General features: G+C 28.0%; 2 protein-coding genes across 4 annotated transcripts; both read right to left on the bottom strand.

Annotated features, from left to right (window-relative positions):
* Positions 1-5,631, bottom strand: LOC111413410 (bone morphogenetic protein 10-like). The gene is made up of 3 exons (XM_023044373.2): positions 1,629-5,631; positions 1,014-1,576; positions 1-960 (listed from the first exon to the last, which is right to left on the bottom strand). The coding sequence occupies exons 1-3, from the start codon at positions 1,879-1,881 to the stop codon at positions 730-732; spliced, it is 1,047 nt and encodes a 348-aa protein (XP_022900141.1). The 5' UTR covers positions 1,882-5,631; the 3' UTR covers positions 1-729.
* Positions 5,632-5,716: 85 nt separating this feature from the next.
* On the bottom strand, positions 5,717-16,413 carry LOC111413400 (microsomal triacylglycerol transfer protein). Of its 3 annotated transcripts, none has more exons than XM_023044357.2 (5): positions 16,197-16,413; positions 14,777-16,153; positions 6,524-8,248; positions 5,953-6,470; positions 5,717-5,902 (listed from the first exon to the last, which is right to left on the bottom strand). In XM_023044357.2, exons 2-5 carry the CDS (start codon positions 15,035-15,037, stop codon positions 5,770-5,772), a joined length of 2,637 nt encoding a protein of 878 aa, XP_022900125.2. In that variant the 5' UTR covers positions 15,038-16,153; positions 16,197-16,413; the 3' UTR covers positions 5,717-5,769. The 3 variants fall into 3 exon arrangements, with proteins under 3 accessions (XP_022900125.2, XP_071051894.1, XP_071051893.1); XM_071195793.1 differs by having other exon boundaries at positions 14,777-16,156; positions 16,197-16,388; XM_071195792.1 differs by having other exon boundaries at positions 14,777-16,132; positions 16,197-16,388.
* Between the last annotated feature and the right edge of the window lie 77 nt (positions 16,414-16,490).

Raw genomic sequence — 16,490 nt, 5'->3', positions numbered from 1 at the left:
TTTATTCAAGATAAGATAAAACAATGAAAATAAGATAAGTATCATAATTAGAGCTCGGATTTTTCGGTACCTAAGTCCAGTCGACCAGTTCATGAATGTTGCGTTATTAACGAGCGACGTATAGCCAAGGTCCCGAGTTCACTGGTCTACAGCGTTGTCATGGTAATCCATAGGCGCGCATTAGCAAGAATCTGTATTAACGCTAAATAAGCAAGTAATTATGTACTTTATCATAATTTTTCTCGACTCTCAGTTCCTGTTTGGAAAACAAGCCCTTCTAATTATGAAAAAGCAAGAACATATTTGATGATAATTAAATAAAATATTCAATACACTCGGTTTTAAATTATAAAAACTGAAACAATAGTACAATTCTAATTCAGAAAATGAAATGGATTTAACGGTAAATAAAGGATATTAAATAAATTGGCACTGAATTCTCGGAACGCACCACAGATAAATGCAGGCCTAGCATGCTTGTAGATGTGTGAGCGATCGGAACGGTAGATCGGGTGGTGGGAGAGCATTTATATTCGCGCCCCATAGGTTCTGCGCTGGCGACGCTACTGAGATGGTACCGAAATATCCGAGCTTTGATCATAATAGAAACGTTCTTATTATACATAAAATACAGGTTTATTTAATTTATGATTCCAACAGTACACATTAAAGCGAGCAAAAACAGAGTGAGTAACAAAAGTGAATGTAAACGCTTTCAAAAAATGAAAATTACCTACAGCCACATTCTAAAACGACCATATCGTTATAAGCGTACCTATAAGTTAAAATACCATTCTCAACGTACAAAATTGAAATCGACCCCATTTTGACAGGAACACAACATATTTTTGAAACTTCCCTCGGATGTAAATTGTGCATTAACGATTGTATAACGGCGTGTTTAGTCGGTGTTAAATGATGGGCGATGGGATAAAAGCATTTTCCTTGACATTGAAACGCCTGGAATAAAATTTATTTATAAATGTCGTATTAAATTTAATATAAATAAATACTTCGTAGCCACGTGGTTGAATAATCCAAGTGTCGTAGTAAATATCTGAAAAGTTTACGTATAACGATCGTTTTTTGCACGAATTTTTATATTTTTTTTCTAAAATTTCCCCCGCAGCAATGTTCCTTTTAATCCTATTTTTATTTAAAACAATATTCTTTTTTGACGTGTAAGTAAGCAATAATATTGGATAATCATGTTCGTGGTTGCCTTCTTCCAACGGTAATAAAGACAATTTTAATTTTCCTCGGACTGATATCACTAATTTTAGATAAATCAAATTTTTGTTGATTATTTTTTTAACTTGATTGGTGATGTTAAACGTTAACCAAGTGTTATTAATATGAACGATGTTTTTTGTTTCGATCGGAATTAAATCTCTCTTTAATTCATCGTACGATGAAATTATTATTAAATGGTGTAATTCGTCGATAACATTTTCTTCAATTATTGTTAATATTTTTAAATCTGCTTTTATAAAAACTTCGTCAACCCCACTTTTCGGAATTTCAAACAATAAAAAATGATAATTTTCTTTGTTCGGAGCCCCAAATATATTAAAACCTAAATAATTAATTTAATAATTAAATTAATAAATTAATTTTTCTTAATTTACCTTGATTAATTGGTGTGATACTTCTAACTATATCCGGCGGGGTAACATTCGGATTTAATTGAATTTGATCGTAAAGTTCTAGCATAAATTTGGGGACGTGGTGATTTATTTTTAATTTTTCATCAATTTCTTGGTTTCTTTGGGTATTCGGGGTTTTATGATAAAGGTGGTTATTTCGAATATAAAAAATGCATTCAAATAAGACCCAAATTGTAAAAATTAACGTTAACACAAGCACGCATGTCTTCCACATTTTAACTTTGTACAAATTGAGTTGAGCTTCGTTTTAAAGACACTTGAAAAGTTAATTTTGAACTTCTTATCGTTCAAACTTAATTTAGAATACCTGGTCGATAAACGTTAAGAAATCAATTTTATTTATTTAAAAAGTTTATTTTTGTGGCATTTAGAAATAAGATACTTACATGTAGATTAAGAGTAATCTGATTTTTTCTACAAAATGGTTTTTTCCTATTATAATAAGGTTTCTATACAGTGCGCGTCAAAAAGTAAACAACACCCTACTTATTTTGATTCCATTGCATTTACTTTTTGAAATTTTGTTTATGTCGTTATAACTTCCTTATATGATATGAACAAAACTCCGAGACCATATAGATGTCCATAGGAAATTTTACAGTCTATACAGTGGTATACAGGTGTCCCAAAACGAATACACAATACTTCACCAGCGTATTCTCTGATCGAAAATAGACAAAAAGAAGCCTAATAAACATAACCCTCTCATAATAACGTCATCTTATGCATTTTCAACGAATTGCGCGCTACAGTTATGTTGTGGGACACTCTGTATAACTTTAGTAGGTGCATGGTTGCACAAGCATTTTCCCTAGACTAAGCGACAAACGAATAATGTTGAGAAAAACGGGATTTAAATGGTTTTAAACTGGTTTTTATTTTATATAGAATGTAAATCTAACCAGTTTCGCGCCTTGGCCCTCTTCAAAGACTCTACAAATAGATTAACATCTTTCATCTTATCCATTTTACAAACAAGTATCTTAATATCACTTTTTGTTGTGTTCTAACTTCAGGTTTAAAATATCAACCTCAATTTTGACATATTTGTAATCTTCATTAAAAATCCTTTAAAATGAGTACAAACACGGCATATTTGTCTTCAATATTAATGAAGTCATGGTCAACTTCCGGTTAAGAATGTCAACGTCAATTTTGACATATTTGTAATCGTCGTGAAAAATCCTTTAAAATGAGTCCAAACATGATACGTTTAATTCAAATATTACTCGAGATATAAGAACTTCCGGTTTGAAATGTCAATGTCATTTTGACATATTCTTAATTTTTATAAAATGTCTTAATATTTGTCACAAAAACAAAAATATAATAAAAAAAAATAAAAAATTAAGGTTGGTATTAATATTTAAAAATTAAATTGCTATCTTCATTGTTGCCAACTTCGGGTTTAATGTTTTTTATTCTAACTTTTTTGTTTTTTGAGATAAGTGCGTCATCTTTGGACTCATTTTAAAGGTTTTTTAACGAAGATGACAAATATGTCAAAATTGACGTTGACGTTTCAAACCGGAAGTGATTGTATTTCCATTAATATTAAAGTTAAATATGTCGAGTTTGGACTCATTTTAAAGAATTTTTTTATGAAGTTGATAAATATGACAAAATTAAAAGTTGAAAGTTCGAACTTTTTACAGAATTAAAGTTTAAAAAATTGTGAAATGAAATTTTAAGGACGAAGTGTTACAAATTTACAGGTTAAAATTTAAAAACGCTCTTTTTTAACAAAAGAAATATTAAGAAACTTGTGAAAAATTCAAGAATCATCATGTGGCTCAAAAATTGACGATTTTTTTAATCAATGTGAAATGATCCAAAAAACACGTAAAAAGTAAAAAGAAAATGACTAACACTAGATTAACTTTACCTAAAAAACTTCTATTATATGATAACTAACTTCAGGTTTACAATGTCAACCTCAATTTTGACATATTTGTAATCTTCATTAAAAATCCTTTAAAATGAGTACAAACACGGCATATTTACCTGCAATATTAATAAAGTTACGGTCAACTTCCGGTTAAGAATGTCAACGTCAATTTTGACATATTTGTAATCGTCATGAAAAATCCTTTAAAATGAGTCCAAACATGATACGTTTAATTCCAATATTACTCGAGATTAAGCAACTTCCGGTTTGAAATGTCAATGTCATTTTGACATATTCTTAATTTTTATAAAATGTCTTAATATTTGTCACAAAAACAAAAATATAATAAAAAAAAATAAAAAATTAAGGTTGGTAATAATATTTAAAAATTAAATTGCTATCTTCATTGTTGCTAACTTCGGGTTTAATGTTTTTTATTCTAACTTTTTTGTTTTTTGAGATAAGTGCGTCATCTTTGGACTCATTTTAAAGGTTTTTTAACGAAGATGACAAATATGTCAAAATTGACGTTGACGTTTCAAACCGGAAGTGATTGTATTTCCATTAATATTAAAGTTAAATATGTCGAGTTTGGACTCATTTTAAAGGGTTTTTTATGAAGTTGACAAATATGTCAAAATTACAAGTTGAAACTTCGAACTTTTTGGTTTTTTGAGATAAATGCGTCAAGTTTGGAGTCAGTTTAAAGGTTATTTTATGAAGATTACGAATATAATAATAAAATTAAAGTTGACATTATTCATTATCATTATAACTTTATGATCATATAAAATTCATGATGAAGAGGTTTGATATTAAATGTGATGATGTTGGATGTGCCAAACGATAAGATTTTGAAGGACTTAAAAATTGGGAAATTGTTTATTCAGTAAGTTTGACAATTCTGTATCAGCAAGTTCGAAAATCTGAATAAGATGAATTTAGAGATCCGATGTTTGTTCTGGATAGACTATCTGCGACAACATTTGAATTTCCTCTGATGTATTTGATATCTGAAGTAAATTGTGCAATATGAATGAAAAAATTGATGTGACAATGGGTTTATGTTCTGTATATACTGTAAATTGATTTCCATGTAAGGAATGTTTGAAAATGTTGATGGCAGAATAGATTACTAATAGTGCTCTATCAAAAGTTGAATATTTCGTTTGGCATGAAGGAAAAGAATGCTAATGGTTGAGATTTTCCATTGATGGTTTGTGTTAAAACAGTTCCCATACCTGTGTTAGATGCACCAGTTGACAATGATAGGGTAGCATGTGAAAGGGGATGTTCTAGAAAGATAGATTTTGACAGAAGATCTTTGGCTGAAGCAAAAGCGTTGTCGGGTTGCAGTGAAAACTATAAGAGTTAGAAAAAAAGTAGCTTACATGTTTCGATCTCTTCTTTGATTAAATTCCAATGTCGAAAACCTCAAAGCGCTATCGTCTTTTGTTTTTCCCCTAGAGGGGCAGCAAGTGCAATTATCTTGGTTATTATTATAGCTGGAGTATTATAACTAAGACATTATATGGACACTTTTTTACAGAGAATTTGATGAAGTAGTCAAAAAAAAATTTTCGGTTTTAGATTTTGAGCTATTATGACAATTTTCGTTTTTTTAAATGGAAACAACCACTGATTATTCGCTTATTAAATTCGTTATTTTTTTCTGATTACAAAAAGATAGGTCTATTTCGTATTGTTTTAGAATAAAGCTAAAAATAAACTTTTTTTTAGTGTCACCAAAGAAATTAAATTTACAGTTTCCTGTAAATTACTTTAATATAACTAAACATTATTTTACTAAAAATTTACTTTATTTTCTAATATGTAACATTCTAACATGTTAAACTTTTCGTAATTTTCAAAATCCATCTTAAAAAACAGGATTTTTAATTTGACACTTATTTGCCATCTATCAAAAATTTATTAATTCATTCAATAATAATATTAAATATTAATAAAAAATTTGAAATAATGCAATCTATTCCAACTTTTGTGTAAAACAAATGTAAATTAAATAGTTCAACAAATGTATTTGTTTCAAATATCATAAATATGTTTTTTTAATTTTTAGTTATAATTTACAGGAAACTGTAAATTTAATTTTTTTGACAACACTAAAAAAAAGCGGTGTTTCCATTAAAAAAAACGAAAATTGTACAGAAAAGGTGTTTTAATTCAAAATTTATATTTCCAAAAACATTATAATCACGTGTTAAACATTTCGGTACATTTCTCATCGTTTTTCTTATTTAACGCATAAGTTCTTCCAGGAATTTTACTTTTTCTTTGGCTAATCTTCAAAGCATCTTTCCCATTAATTTCCTTTTTAACGACACTCCTAAAACAATTAATTAATTAATTTAATACATTAAAAAAGTATTTATTTACCTAAACTCAGTTTCAGGCTGACTTAATCTCATACACAACGCAACTTTCGAGGAAAAATCGATATCCGCGTTTAAAAACAAACTCGGTTCAACCGTAATTTTAAACTCAACCTTTAAATTAGCGAACGAATTATCTAAAATTATCGATCCAATTCCTTCATAACCCAACGATTTTTCGATTAGAGCTTGAGCGTTTCTATTCCACAAAGACATTTCGATTTTTCCGGCTAAATCGAACGACGCCGCCCCTTTAAAATCAACGTCGATGATAAATCCCGGTCCTAATCTTAAATATTCTTGGTGATCTTGTATTAAAATTAACGCTTGAAATGCGGTGGTTCGCTCTGATGCGGTTCCCGACCAAACGTGGCCCATTAATTCGCCTTGGCCTTCGAAAAAGATAAAGGGGCGAATCTGAGTTCCTAAAATTGCTAATTCCATACCTGCCGTGGTCGTTTCATCTTCTTCAGATGAATCTGATGACATGAAAGTTCCTAAACCACTTGAAAATATACCTAACTAAAAAAAATTTGAATCAAATTAATATTAAAAAGAAAAAAATTTATTATTACACTAGCTAATTCTTGTATATCATTATTTTGATCCATCACAACATTAACAATCCCTCTTTTAACAATTCCATTCGACATTTCTTGTATTGTTAATAAACTTCCATTAATTGATTTCGAATCCATAAATTTCCTCCTCAATGATAAAGATAACCCTTTGGGGGATAACCCTGAATAATTATTTAATTTTTTATTATTTCTAATAATTTTTAAAACCCTCGCTTTAAAATTAACATCATCTTCAGCCATCATTTCAATTTGTTGCAAAACGTACTTTTTAACTTCGTATTCTTTATCTTCGTTTAATAAATAATGTAAAAAATCTTCTAAAAGATCATCACTTGGATCGGATTGTAATAAAACATCGCCCGCTAAAGTTCTCGAACTTGAATCGTGCTTTTTATCCAATTGGAAATAAGTTTTGTAAGCGACGATTAAAACATCTTTAAAATCTTTTAAATTATTCATACTTTTTAAAGCTTTCCACGCTAAAACTTCCTCTTTAACCCCACTTTTTTTATTCGTAATTATCTCTAGTAACTTAAAAATCGTTTGTGATGATTTCAAATTTCTCAACGCCCTTAAATACATGATTTTATCATCGTGATTAGCTACATCTAAGTTATTTAGGAGCGTTTCTTTAACGATCCCAACGATTTTTGAGTAACCCAATTTGTTTAAATTAGATAATTTCGATGTCATTGATGAAATACTTAATAATAAAGTTTCTTGGATTTTCTTTGGTACATTTTCAGTCTTTTTAAATTTATTTAATAGGTCGATAACTATGTTAGGGTTCGGATTTGACACTAATTGGCACCCCCAAAGATATCTTTCATTATTATCTTCGTTTTTTGAATCGTCGAAGTGTAATTTTTTCATCACAGCTTCGTGAGATTGATCGGTTTGGACGTAAGCGAGAATGTCGTAGAGTTGGGGTAAAATTTTTTGATTCTTTTTCGCGTTTAAAACCTTTAAAATTTCATCTTTGTTACTTTTTTTGGCAGCGTTAATTAAAGGGATTATCGTTTTTGCCGAAATTAGTTTCCCCAAATTTTTCGACTTCAAATTGTCGCGAAATTCATTTATTAAGTTTGCGAAAGAAATTGGTTTTTGGGAATTTGAAAAATCTTTTTGTGTTAGCAAATTTTCCTCTTTAAAATCGCCGAAATCGTCGATTAATTTTTGTTTTACTTGATCGTAAGTTCTTTGATTCATTACATTCTTACTCTCTTTCGTCGAAATTAACTTTAAATTTTGTTCGATTAAAATTTCCCCCCCAATTTCTTCTTTGGCTTGTAAGAATATTTCGTGATGTTCTTTCGAGATTGCATTCTCGATTTCCTTTTTGTTTATTTTATAAATCGTTGAAATTGAAGAAATCGTTTTCGTGCTTAAAATTGGTTCCGTGTTGAAGACGTAAGATAAATCGAAATTTTCGCAATTCTTTTTCGTTTTTTCAACGAAATCATCTAAATGTTGGTAGGTTACATCGCAAATTCCAGATGAATCTTGTTCCTTTAAAGTTTGATCTTCAAATTTGAGTTGGAATAAACTTACGATTCCTTTTTTTAGATTCACCAAGCCTAAATCTTCTTGTTTTCTTAACAAAATACGGTCTACAACCCCATTTTTCCACAACACATAAAAATCTTCGTTGTTTAATTCTTTTATTTTTGATTCATCACTTGATTTTGGTGATTGCAAAAAGATTTTTGGGTGAGTTACCTTAAAAAACAATTATTAATTAATAATCGAGCGATGTTATTGAAAAGAACTAGACCGCGTTATACATCACTTGAGTAAGCGACATTTTATCATTTTTAGAGAGTTCTACTGCACTTAGCATAAGATGTTGTATATTTTTATTATTATATTCGTAATCTTCATAAAATAACCTTTAAAATGAGTCCAAACTCGACATATTTAACTTTAATATTAATGGAAATACAATCACTTCCGGTTTGAAACGTCAACGTCAATTTTGACATATTTGTCATCTTCATTAAAAAACCTTTAAAATGAGTCCAAACATGACGCACTTATCTCAAAAAACAAAAAAGTTAGAAAAATAACATTAAACCCGAAGTTGGCAACAATGAAGATGGAAATTTAATTTTTAAATATTAATACCAACCTTAATTTTTTATTTTTTTTATTATATTTTTGTTTTTGTGACAAATATTAAGACATTTTACAAAAATTAAAAATATGTCAAAATGACATTGACATTTCAAACCGGAAGTTGCTTATATCTCGAGTAATATTAGAATTAAACGTATCATGTTTGGACTCATTTTAAAGGATTTTTCACGACGATTACAAATATGTCAAAATTGACGTTGACATTCTTAACCGGAAGTTGACCATAACTTCATTAATATTGAAGATAAATATGCCGTGTTTGTACTCATTTTAAAGAATTTTTAATGAAGATTAGAAATATGCCAAAATTGAGGTTGACATTTTAAACCTGAAGTTAGTTATCATGTAATAGAAGTTTTACAACTGAAGTTAATCTAGTGTTAGTCACTTTTCCTATTCCACTCTTCATATTTGTCAACTTCTTAAAAATACTTTAAAATGAGTCCAAACTCGACATATTTAACTTTAATATTAATAGAAATACAATCACTTCCGGTTTGAAACGTCAACGTCAATTTTGACATATTTGTCATCTTCATTAAAAAACTTTTAAAATGAGTCCAAAGATGACGCACTTATCTTAAAAAACAAAAAAGTTAGAATAAAAAACATTAAACCCGAAGTTGGCAACAATGAAGATGGCAATTTAATTTTTAAATATTAATACCAACCTTAATTTTTTATTTCTTTTTATTATATTTTTGTTTTTGTGACAAATATTAAGACATTTTATAAAATTAAAAATATGTCAAAATGACATTGACATTTCAAACCGGAAGTTCTTATATCTCGGGTAATATTTGAATTAAACGTATCATGTTTGGACTCATTTTAAAGGATTTTTCACGACGATTACAAATATGTCAAAATTGACGTTGACATTCTTAACCGGAAGTTGACCATAACTTCATTAATATTGAAGATAAATATGCCGTGTTTGTACTCATTTTAAAGAATTTTTAATGAAGATTAGAAATATACCAAAATTGAGGTTGACATTTTAAACCTGAAGTTAATTGTCATGTAATAGAAGTTTTACAACTGAAGTTAATCTAGTGTTAGTCACTTTTCCTATTCTACTTTTCATATTTATCAACTTCATAAAAAATCCTTTAAAATGAGTCCAAACTCGACATATTTAACTTTAATATTAATAGAAATACAATCACTTCCGGTTTGAAACGTCAACGTCAATTTTGACATACTTGTCATCTTCATTAAAATACCTTTGAAATGAGTCCAAAGATGACGCACTTATCTCAAAAAACAAAAAAGTTAGAATAAAAAACATTAAACCCGAAGTTGGCAACAATGAAGATAACAATTTAATTTTTAAATATTAATACCAACCTTAATTTTTTATTTTTTTTTTATTATATTTTTGTTTTTGTGACAAATATTAAGACATCTTATAAAAATTAAGAATATGTCAAAATGACATTGACATTTCAAACTGGAAGTTCTTATATCTCGAGTAATACTGGAATTAAATGTGTCATGTTTGGACTCATTTTAAAGGATTTTTCACGACGATTACAAATATGTCAAAATTGACGTTGACATTCTTAACCGGAAGTTGATCATAACTTCATTAATATTGAAGATAAATATGTCGTGTTTGTACTCATTTTAAAGGATTTTTAATGAAGATTACAAATATATCAAAATTGAGGTTGACGTTTTAAACCTGAAGTTAGTTATCATATAATAGAAGTTTTATAACTGATGTTAATCACTTTTCCGCTCTTTCTTTTCATTTTTAACGTGTTTTTTGGATTATTTCTCATTGATCAAAAAAAATCGTCGTAAATTTTTCCCAAGGTTCTTAATATTTCATGTGTTAAAAAAGAGCGCTCTTAAATTTTAATCTGTAAACTTCAAACAGTCTTCAGACGCACGGCTAAACCCGAATATTTCTAGTTCTAGGTCTAGTGTTAATTCTAGTTTTACATTATCACTAGAACTAACACAAGACCTAGAACTAGAATCATTCGGGTTTAGCCGTCTTGAGAGACTTAGTTCGAGTATTAGTTCTAGTGGCAGTGGTAGATAGGGTAGTTAGCATAAGATATTACTATGTTGTAAATTTTTATTGAACTAAAACTAGAAACATTCGGGTTTAATCGTAAAAAAAACTTTCAGTTGTCAATGTCAACTTTAATTTTATTATTATATTCGTAATCTTCATAAAATAACCTTTAAAGTGAGTTCAAACTTGACGTATTTATCTCAAAAAACAAAAAAGTTCGAACTTTCAACTTTTAATTTTGACATATTTGTCAACTTCATAAAAAATCCTTTAAAATGAGTCCAAACTCGACATATTTAACTTTAATATTAATGGAAATACAATCACTTCCGGTTTGAAACGTCAACGTCAATTTCGACATATTTGTCATCTTCATTAAAAGACCTTTGAAATGAGTCCAAAGGTGACGCACTTATCTCAAAAAACAAAAAAGTTAGAATAAAAAACATTAAACCCGAAGTTGGCAACAATGAAGATGGCAATTTAATTTTTAAATATTAATACCAACCTTAATTTTTTATTTTTTTTTATTATATTTTTGTTTTTGTGACAAATATTAAGACATTTTATAAAATTAAAAATATGTCAAAATGACATTGACATTTCAAACCGGAAGTTTTTATATCTCGGGTAATATTTGAATTAAACGTATCATGTTTGGACTCATTTTAAAGGATTTTTCACGACGATTACAAATATGTCAAAATTGACGTTGACATTCTTAACCGGAAGTTGACCATAACTTCATTAATATTGAAGATAAATATGCCGTGTTTGTACTCATTTTAAAGAATTTTTAACGAAGATTAGAAATATACCAAAATTGAGGTTGACATTTTAAACCTGAAGTTAATTGTCATGTAATAGAAGTTTTACAACTGAAGTTAATCTAGTGTTAGTCACTTTTCCTATTCTACTTTTCATATTTGTCAACTTCATAAAAAATCCTTTAAAATGAGTCCAAACTCGACATATTTAACTTTAATATTAATGGAAATACAATCACTTCCGGTTTGAAACGTCAACGTCAATTTTGACATATTTGTCATCTTCATTAAAAGACCTTTAAAATGAGTCCAAACATGACGCACTTATCTCAAAAAACAAAAAAGTTAGAAAAATATCATTACACCCGAAGTTGGCAACAATGAAGATGGTAATTTAATTTTTAAATATTAATACCAACCTTAATTTTTTATTTTTTTTTTATTATATTTTTGTTTTTGTGACAAATATTAAGACATTTTATAAAAATTAAAAATATATCAAAATGACATTGACATTTCAAACCGGAAGTTCTTATATCTCGAGTAATATTGGAATTAAACGTATCATGTTTGGACCCATTTTAAAGGATTTTTCACGACGATTACAAATATGTCAAAATTGACGTTGACATTCTTAACCGGAAGTTGACCATAACTTCATTAATATTGAAGATAAATATGTCGTGTTTGTACTCATTTTAAAGGATTTTTAATGAAGATTAGAAATATGCCAAAATTGAGGTTGACATTTTATACCTGAAGTTAGTTATCATGTAATAGAAGTTTTACAACTGAAGTTAATCTAGTCTTAGTCACTTTTCCTATTCCACTTTTCATATTTGTTAACTTCATAAGAAATCCTTTAAAATGAGTCCAAACTCGACATATTTAACTTTAATATTAATGGAAATACAATCACTTCCGGTTTGAAACGTCAACGTCAATTTTGACATATTTGTCATCTTCATAAAAGGACCTTTAAAATGAGTCCAAACATGACGCACTTATTTCAAAAAACAAAAAAGTTAGAAAAATAACATTAATCCCGAAGTTAGCACCAATGAAGATAGCAATTTAATTTTTAAATATTAATACCAACCTTAATTCTTTATTTTTTTTTATTATATTTTTGTTTTTGTAACAAATATTAAGACATTTTACAAAAATTAAAAATATGTCAAAATGACATTGACATTTCAAACCGGAAATTCTTATATCTCGAGTAATATTGGAATTAAACCTGTCATGTTTGGACTCATTTTAAAGGATTTTTCACGACGATTACAAATATGTCAAAATTGACGTTGACATTCTTAACCGGAAGTTGACCATAACTTCATTAATATTGAAGATAAATATGCCGTGTTTGTACTCATTTTAAAGAATTTTTAATGAAGATTAGAAATATACCAAAATTGAGGTTGACATTTTAAACCTGAAGTTAGTTATCATGTAATAGAAGTTTTACAACTGAAGTTAATCTAGTGTTAGTCACTTTTCCTATTCCACTCTTCATATTTGTCAACTTCTTAAAAATACTTTAAAATGAGTCCAAACTCGACATATTTAACTTTAATATTAATAGAAATACAATCACTTCCGGTTTGAAACGTCAACGTCAATTTTGACATATTTGTCATCTTCATTAAAAAACTTTTAAAATGAGTCCAAAGATGACGCACTTATCTTAAAAAACAAAAAAGTTAGAATAAAAAACATTAAACCCGAAGTTGGCAACAATGAAGATGGCAATTTAATTTTTAAATATTAATACCAACCTTAATTTTTTATTTCTTTTTATTATATTTTTGTTTTTGTGACAAATATTAAGACATTTTATAAAATTAAAAATATGTCAAAATGACATTGACATTTCAAACCGGAAGTTCTTATATCTCGGGTAATATTTGAATTAAACGTATCATGTTTGGACTCATTTTAAAGGATTTTTCACGACGATTACAAATATGTCAAAATTGACGTTGACATTCTTAACCGGAAGTTGACCATAACTTCATTAATATTGAAGATAAATATGTCGTGTTTGTACTCATTTTAAAGGATTTTTAATGAAGATTAAAATATGTCAAAATTGAGGTTGACGTTTTAAACCTGAAGTTAGTTATCATATAATAGAAGTTTTATAACTGATGTTAATCTAGTGTTAATCACTTTTCCGCACTTTCTTTTCATTTTTAACGTGTTTTTTGGATTATTTCTCATTGATCAAAAAAAATCGTCGTAAATTTTTCCCAAGGTTCTTAATATTTCATGTGTTAAAAAAGAGCGCTCTTAAATTTTAATCTGTAAACTTCAAACTAAAACTAGAAACATTCGGGTTTAATCGTAAAAAAAACTTTCAGTTGTCAATGTCAACTTTAATTTTATTATTATATTCGTAATCTTCATAAAATAACCTTTAAAGTGAGTTCAAACTTGACGTATTTATCTCAAAAAACAAAAAAGTTCGAACTTTCAACTTTTAATTTTGACATATTTGTCAACTTCATAAAAAATCCTTTAAAATGAGTCCAAACCCGACATATTTAACTTTAATATTAATGGAAATACAATCACTTCCGGTTTGAAACGTCAACGTCAATTTTGACATATTTGTCATCTTCATTAAAAGACCTTTAAAATGAATCCAAACATGACGTACTTATCTCAAAAAACAAAAAAGTTAGAAAAATAACATTAAACCCGAAGTTGGCAACAATGAAGATGGCAATTTAATTTTTAAATATTAATACCAACCTTAATTTTTTATTTTTTTTTTATTATATTTTTGTTTTTGTGACAAATATTAAGACATTTTATAAAATTAAAAATATGTCAAAATGACATTGACATTTCAAACCGGAAGTTCTTATATCTCGGGTAATATTTGAATTAAACGTATCATGTTTGGACTCATTTTAAAGGATTTTTCACGACGATTACAAATATGTCAAAATTGACGTTGACATTCTTAACCGGAAGTTGACCATAACTTCATTAATATTGAAGATAAATATGTCGTGTTTGTACTCATTTTAAAGGATTTTTAATGAAGATTACAAATATGTCAAAATTGAGGTTGACATTTTAAACCTGAAGTTAGTTATCATATAATAGAAGTTTTATAGGTGAAGTTAATCTAGTGTTAGATATTTTTTCGCACTTTCTTTTTATTTTTATCATGTTTTTTGGGTCATTTCACATTGATTTAAAAAATTATTCACCATTATTCATTTGTCGCTTAGTCAAGTGATGCATACCGCGGTGCATAATATAAAAAAAAATAATTAAGACAATCATTAAAAAATAACTTACAGAAATCTTTAAAATCCGATTAAAATCACTCGAATCCCAAACACTCTCCACGATAACCGTTGCTTTTAATAAAAACCCAATTTGATTTGGATCATTTTTGTTACTCAACTGAGTTTTCGAGGAATAATCATAAACCCAAGTTTTTCCTTTTTCCAAAAACGCATTCTCAAACTCATCACTTGTAGAAGAAGTTAAAACAAATCCTGAAGACAATCCACAAAGTAATAAGCCAAAAACAACTTTACACATTTTATTTTCCATGTTAATAACACAATTTTAATGAAATCACTTCTCTTGTATCAAAACTCAAGTTCAAAGGTCGTTTTAAACTCGATTATCTCTTCGCTTATAATCATCTTTATACTTTAACTATTTAATTTTTAAATATATAAATATAATTCTTCTCCCTGACTCAGCGTTCTTTGTACTGAGAACTTCTTCTCTCAAGAAACGAAAACCGGATTTTTATCTCCTTCCTCTTTCTTAAACAATGCGTTTTAAACAGCTGATTTAACAATTAACACTTTAAGCCTTCACAACTTATTTTTTTTCACAACTAAAGATGTTTTAGTGAAGAAAACGCGTTAAATGAATACTTCCGTTAGTGTATCGACCTTAAAACTTAAAAATTAACTGTTATTTCATGGTGATGTAGCGTGCGCCTCGAATTGAACCATGGACTTGAATAATTATCGTTTAAAACGGTGAACGATCTTGCTAAATTGAAAAATTAAACAACTTAAATAAATTATTGGGATGTTCTGTGGAGTTATGTTATTTTTGGATCGTTAAAATGAGTGAAAACGCGTTTTCAATGATATTTTTAGACTTTATTTATGAGATTGTTATGTTTTTATGACCGTTTGCGTTGATTTAACAGCAACAAAATGATAAAAAAGCAATTAAATTATTTATATTGTTTGAATTTGATGCGGTTTTGTTTGGTTCGAAATTTGATTCATAGATGGCGCAATTAATGTCACTTATTTAAAAAAAATAATTTTTTTCCTTTTTTAAATAATCTAATATAATTCATTTCTTGCAAATTATTATTCAGAAACTTTAAAATTTGTTTAAAAAAATAATATAAGTATATCTACAATATAATTTGATATTTTGGTACAGTTCGGCGATTCTGTAATAGATGGCGCTGTTTGCATTTAAAATTTTTATTAATAAAATATATTTATTCCAAGTATAAAGGAATAAAATGTAGCTATAAGCGCCTCTTTTTGTTATATGAGTTGTTAGTAACAGAATTTTATGAAAACCATTTCTCTAATCCATGATTTTAACCAGGTTCAAACTTTTTGGATTCCGAGGTGGCCAAATCCCACTTATTTCGTCACCAATAGCCTTTAAATAAAATTATTAAACCTACTAAGCGAGTTATGCTTTGAGTCTATCAAGTTTTACTCACTTTGGACTTGGTTGATTACATTTCCTTATTTTGGTACTTTCTTGAGCCTTTTCTCCATGACATTAACATTTCACATCTTTCACAATGGCTATATCAACTAGGTATGGTACATTCTTTGCTGAAATAAGAGATTAATCACACGTTTTAGTATTATTTCTTTTAGAAAAACTTAAAAAAAAAAAAAGTTAGGTTAACTCGTATAGTTCACGAATTGTACAAAAGATGGCGCTGAACAATATCTTATTTTTTTATCTTAATATCAACATTATCCATAAATACAATTAATTTTATTAC

Source organism: Onthophagus taurus, chromosome 5 (genome assembly GCF_036711975.1).
Source record: "Onthophagus taurus isolate NC chromosome 5, IU_Otau_3.0, whole genome shotgun sequence".
Lineage (NCBI taxonomy): Eukaryota > Metazoa > Arthropoda > Insecta > Coleoptera > Scarabaeidae > Onthophagus > Onthophagus taurus.
The sequence above is the reverse complement of the archived record's forward strand: the minus strand, read 5'-3'. Positions and strand labels throughout refer to the sequence as shown.

Coding starts and splice junctions, on each gene's coding strand:
- LOC111413410 (XM_023044373.2), bottom strand. CDS start 1,881: ATGTGGAAGACATGCGTGCTTGTGTTAACGTTAATTTTTACAATTTGG. Junction 1,577..1,628: donor TATCACACCAATTAATCAAG/GTAAATTAAGAA, acceptor TTAATTATTTAG/GTTTTAATATATTTGGGGCT. Junction 961..1,013: donor TTCAACCACGTGGCTACGAA/GTATTTATTTAT, acceptor ATTTTATTCCAG/GCGTTTCAATGTCAAGGAAA.
- LOC111413400 (XM_023044357.2), bottom strand. CDS start 15,037: ATGGAAAATAAAATGTGTAAAGTTGTTTTTGGCTTATTACTTTGTGGA. Junction 8,249..14,776: donor ATCGGATTTTAAAGATTTCT/GTAAGTTATTTT, acceptor TTGTTTTTTAAG/GTAACTCACCCAAAAATCTT. Junction 5,903..5,952: donor CAGCCTGAAACTGAGTTTAG/GTAAATAAATAC, acceptor TAATTGTTTTAG/GAGTGTCGTTAAAAAGGAAA.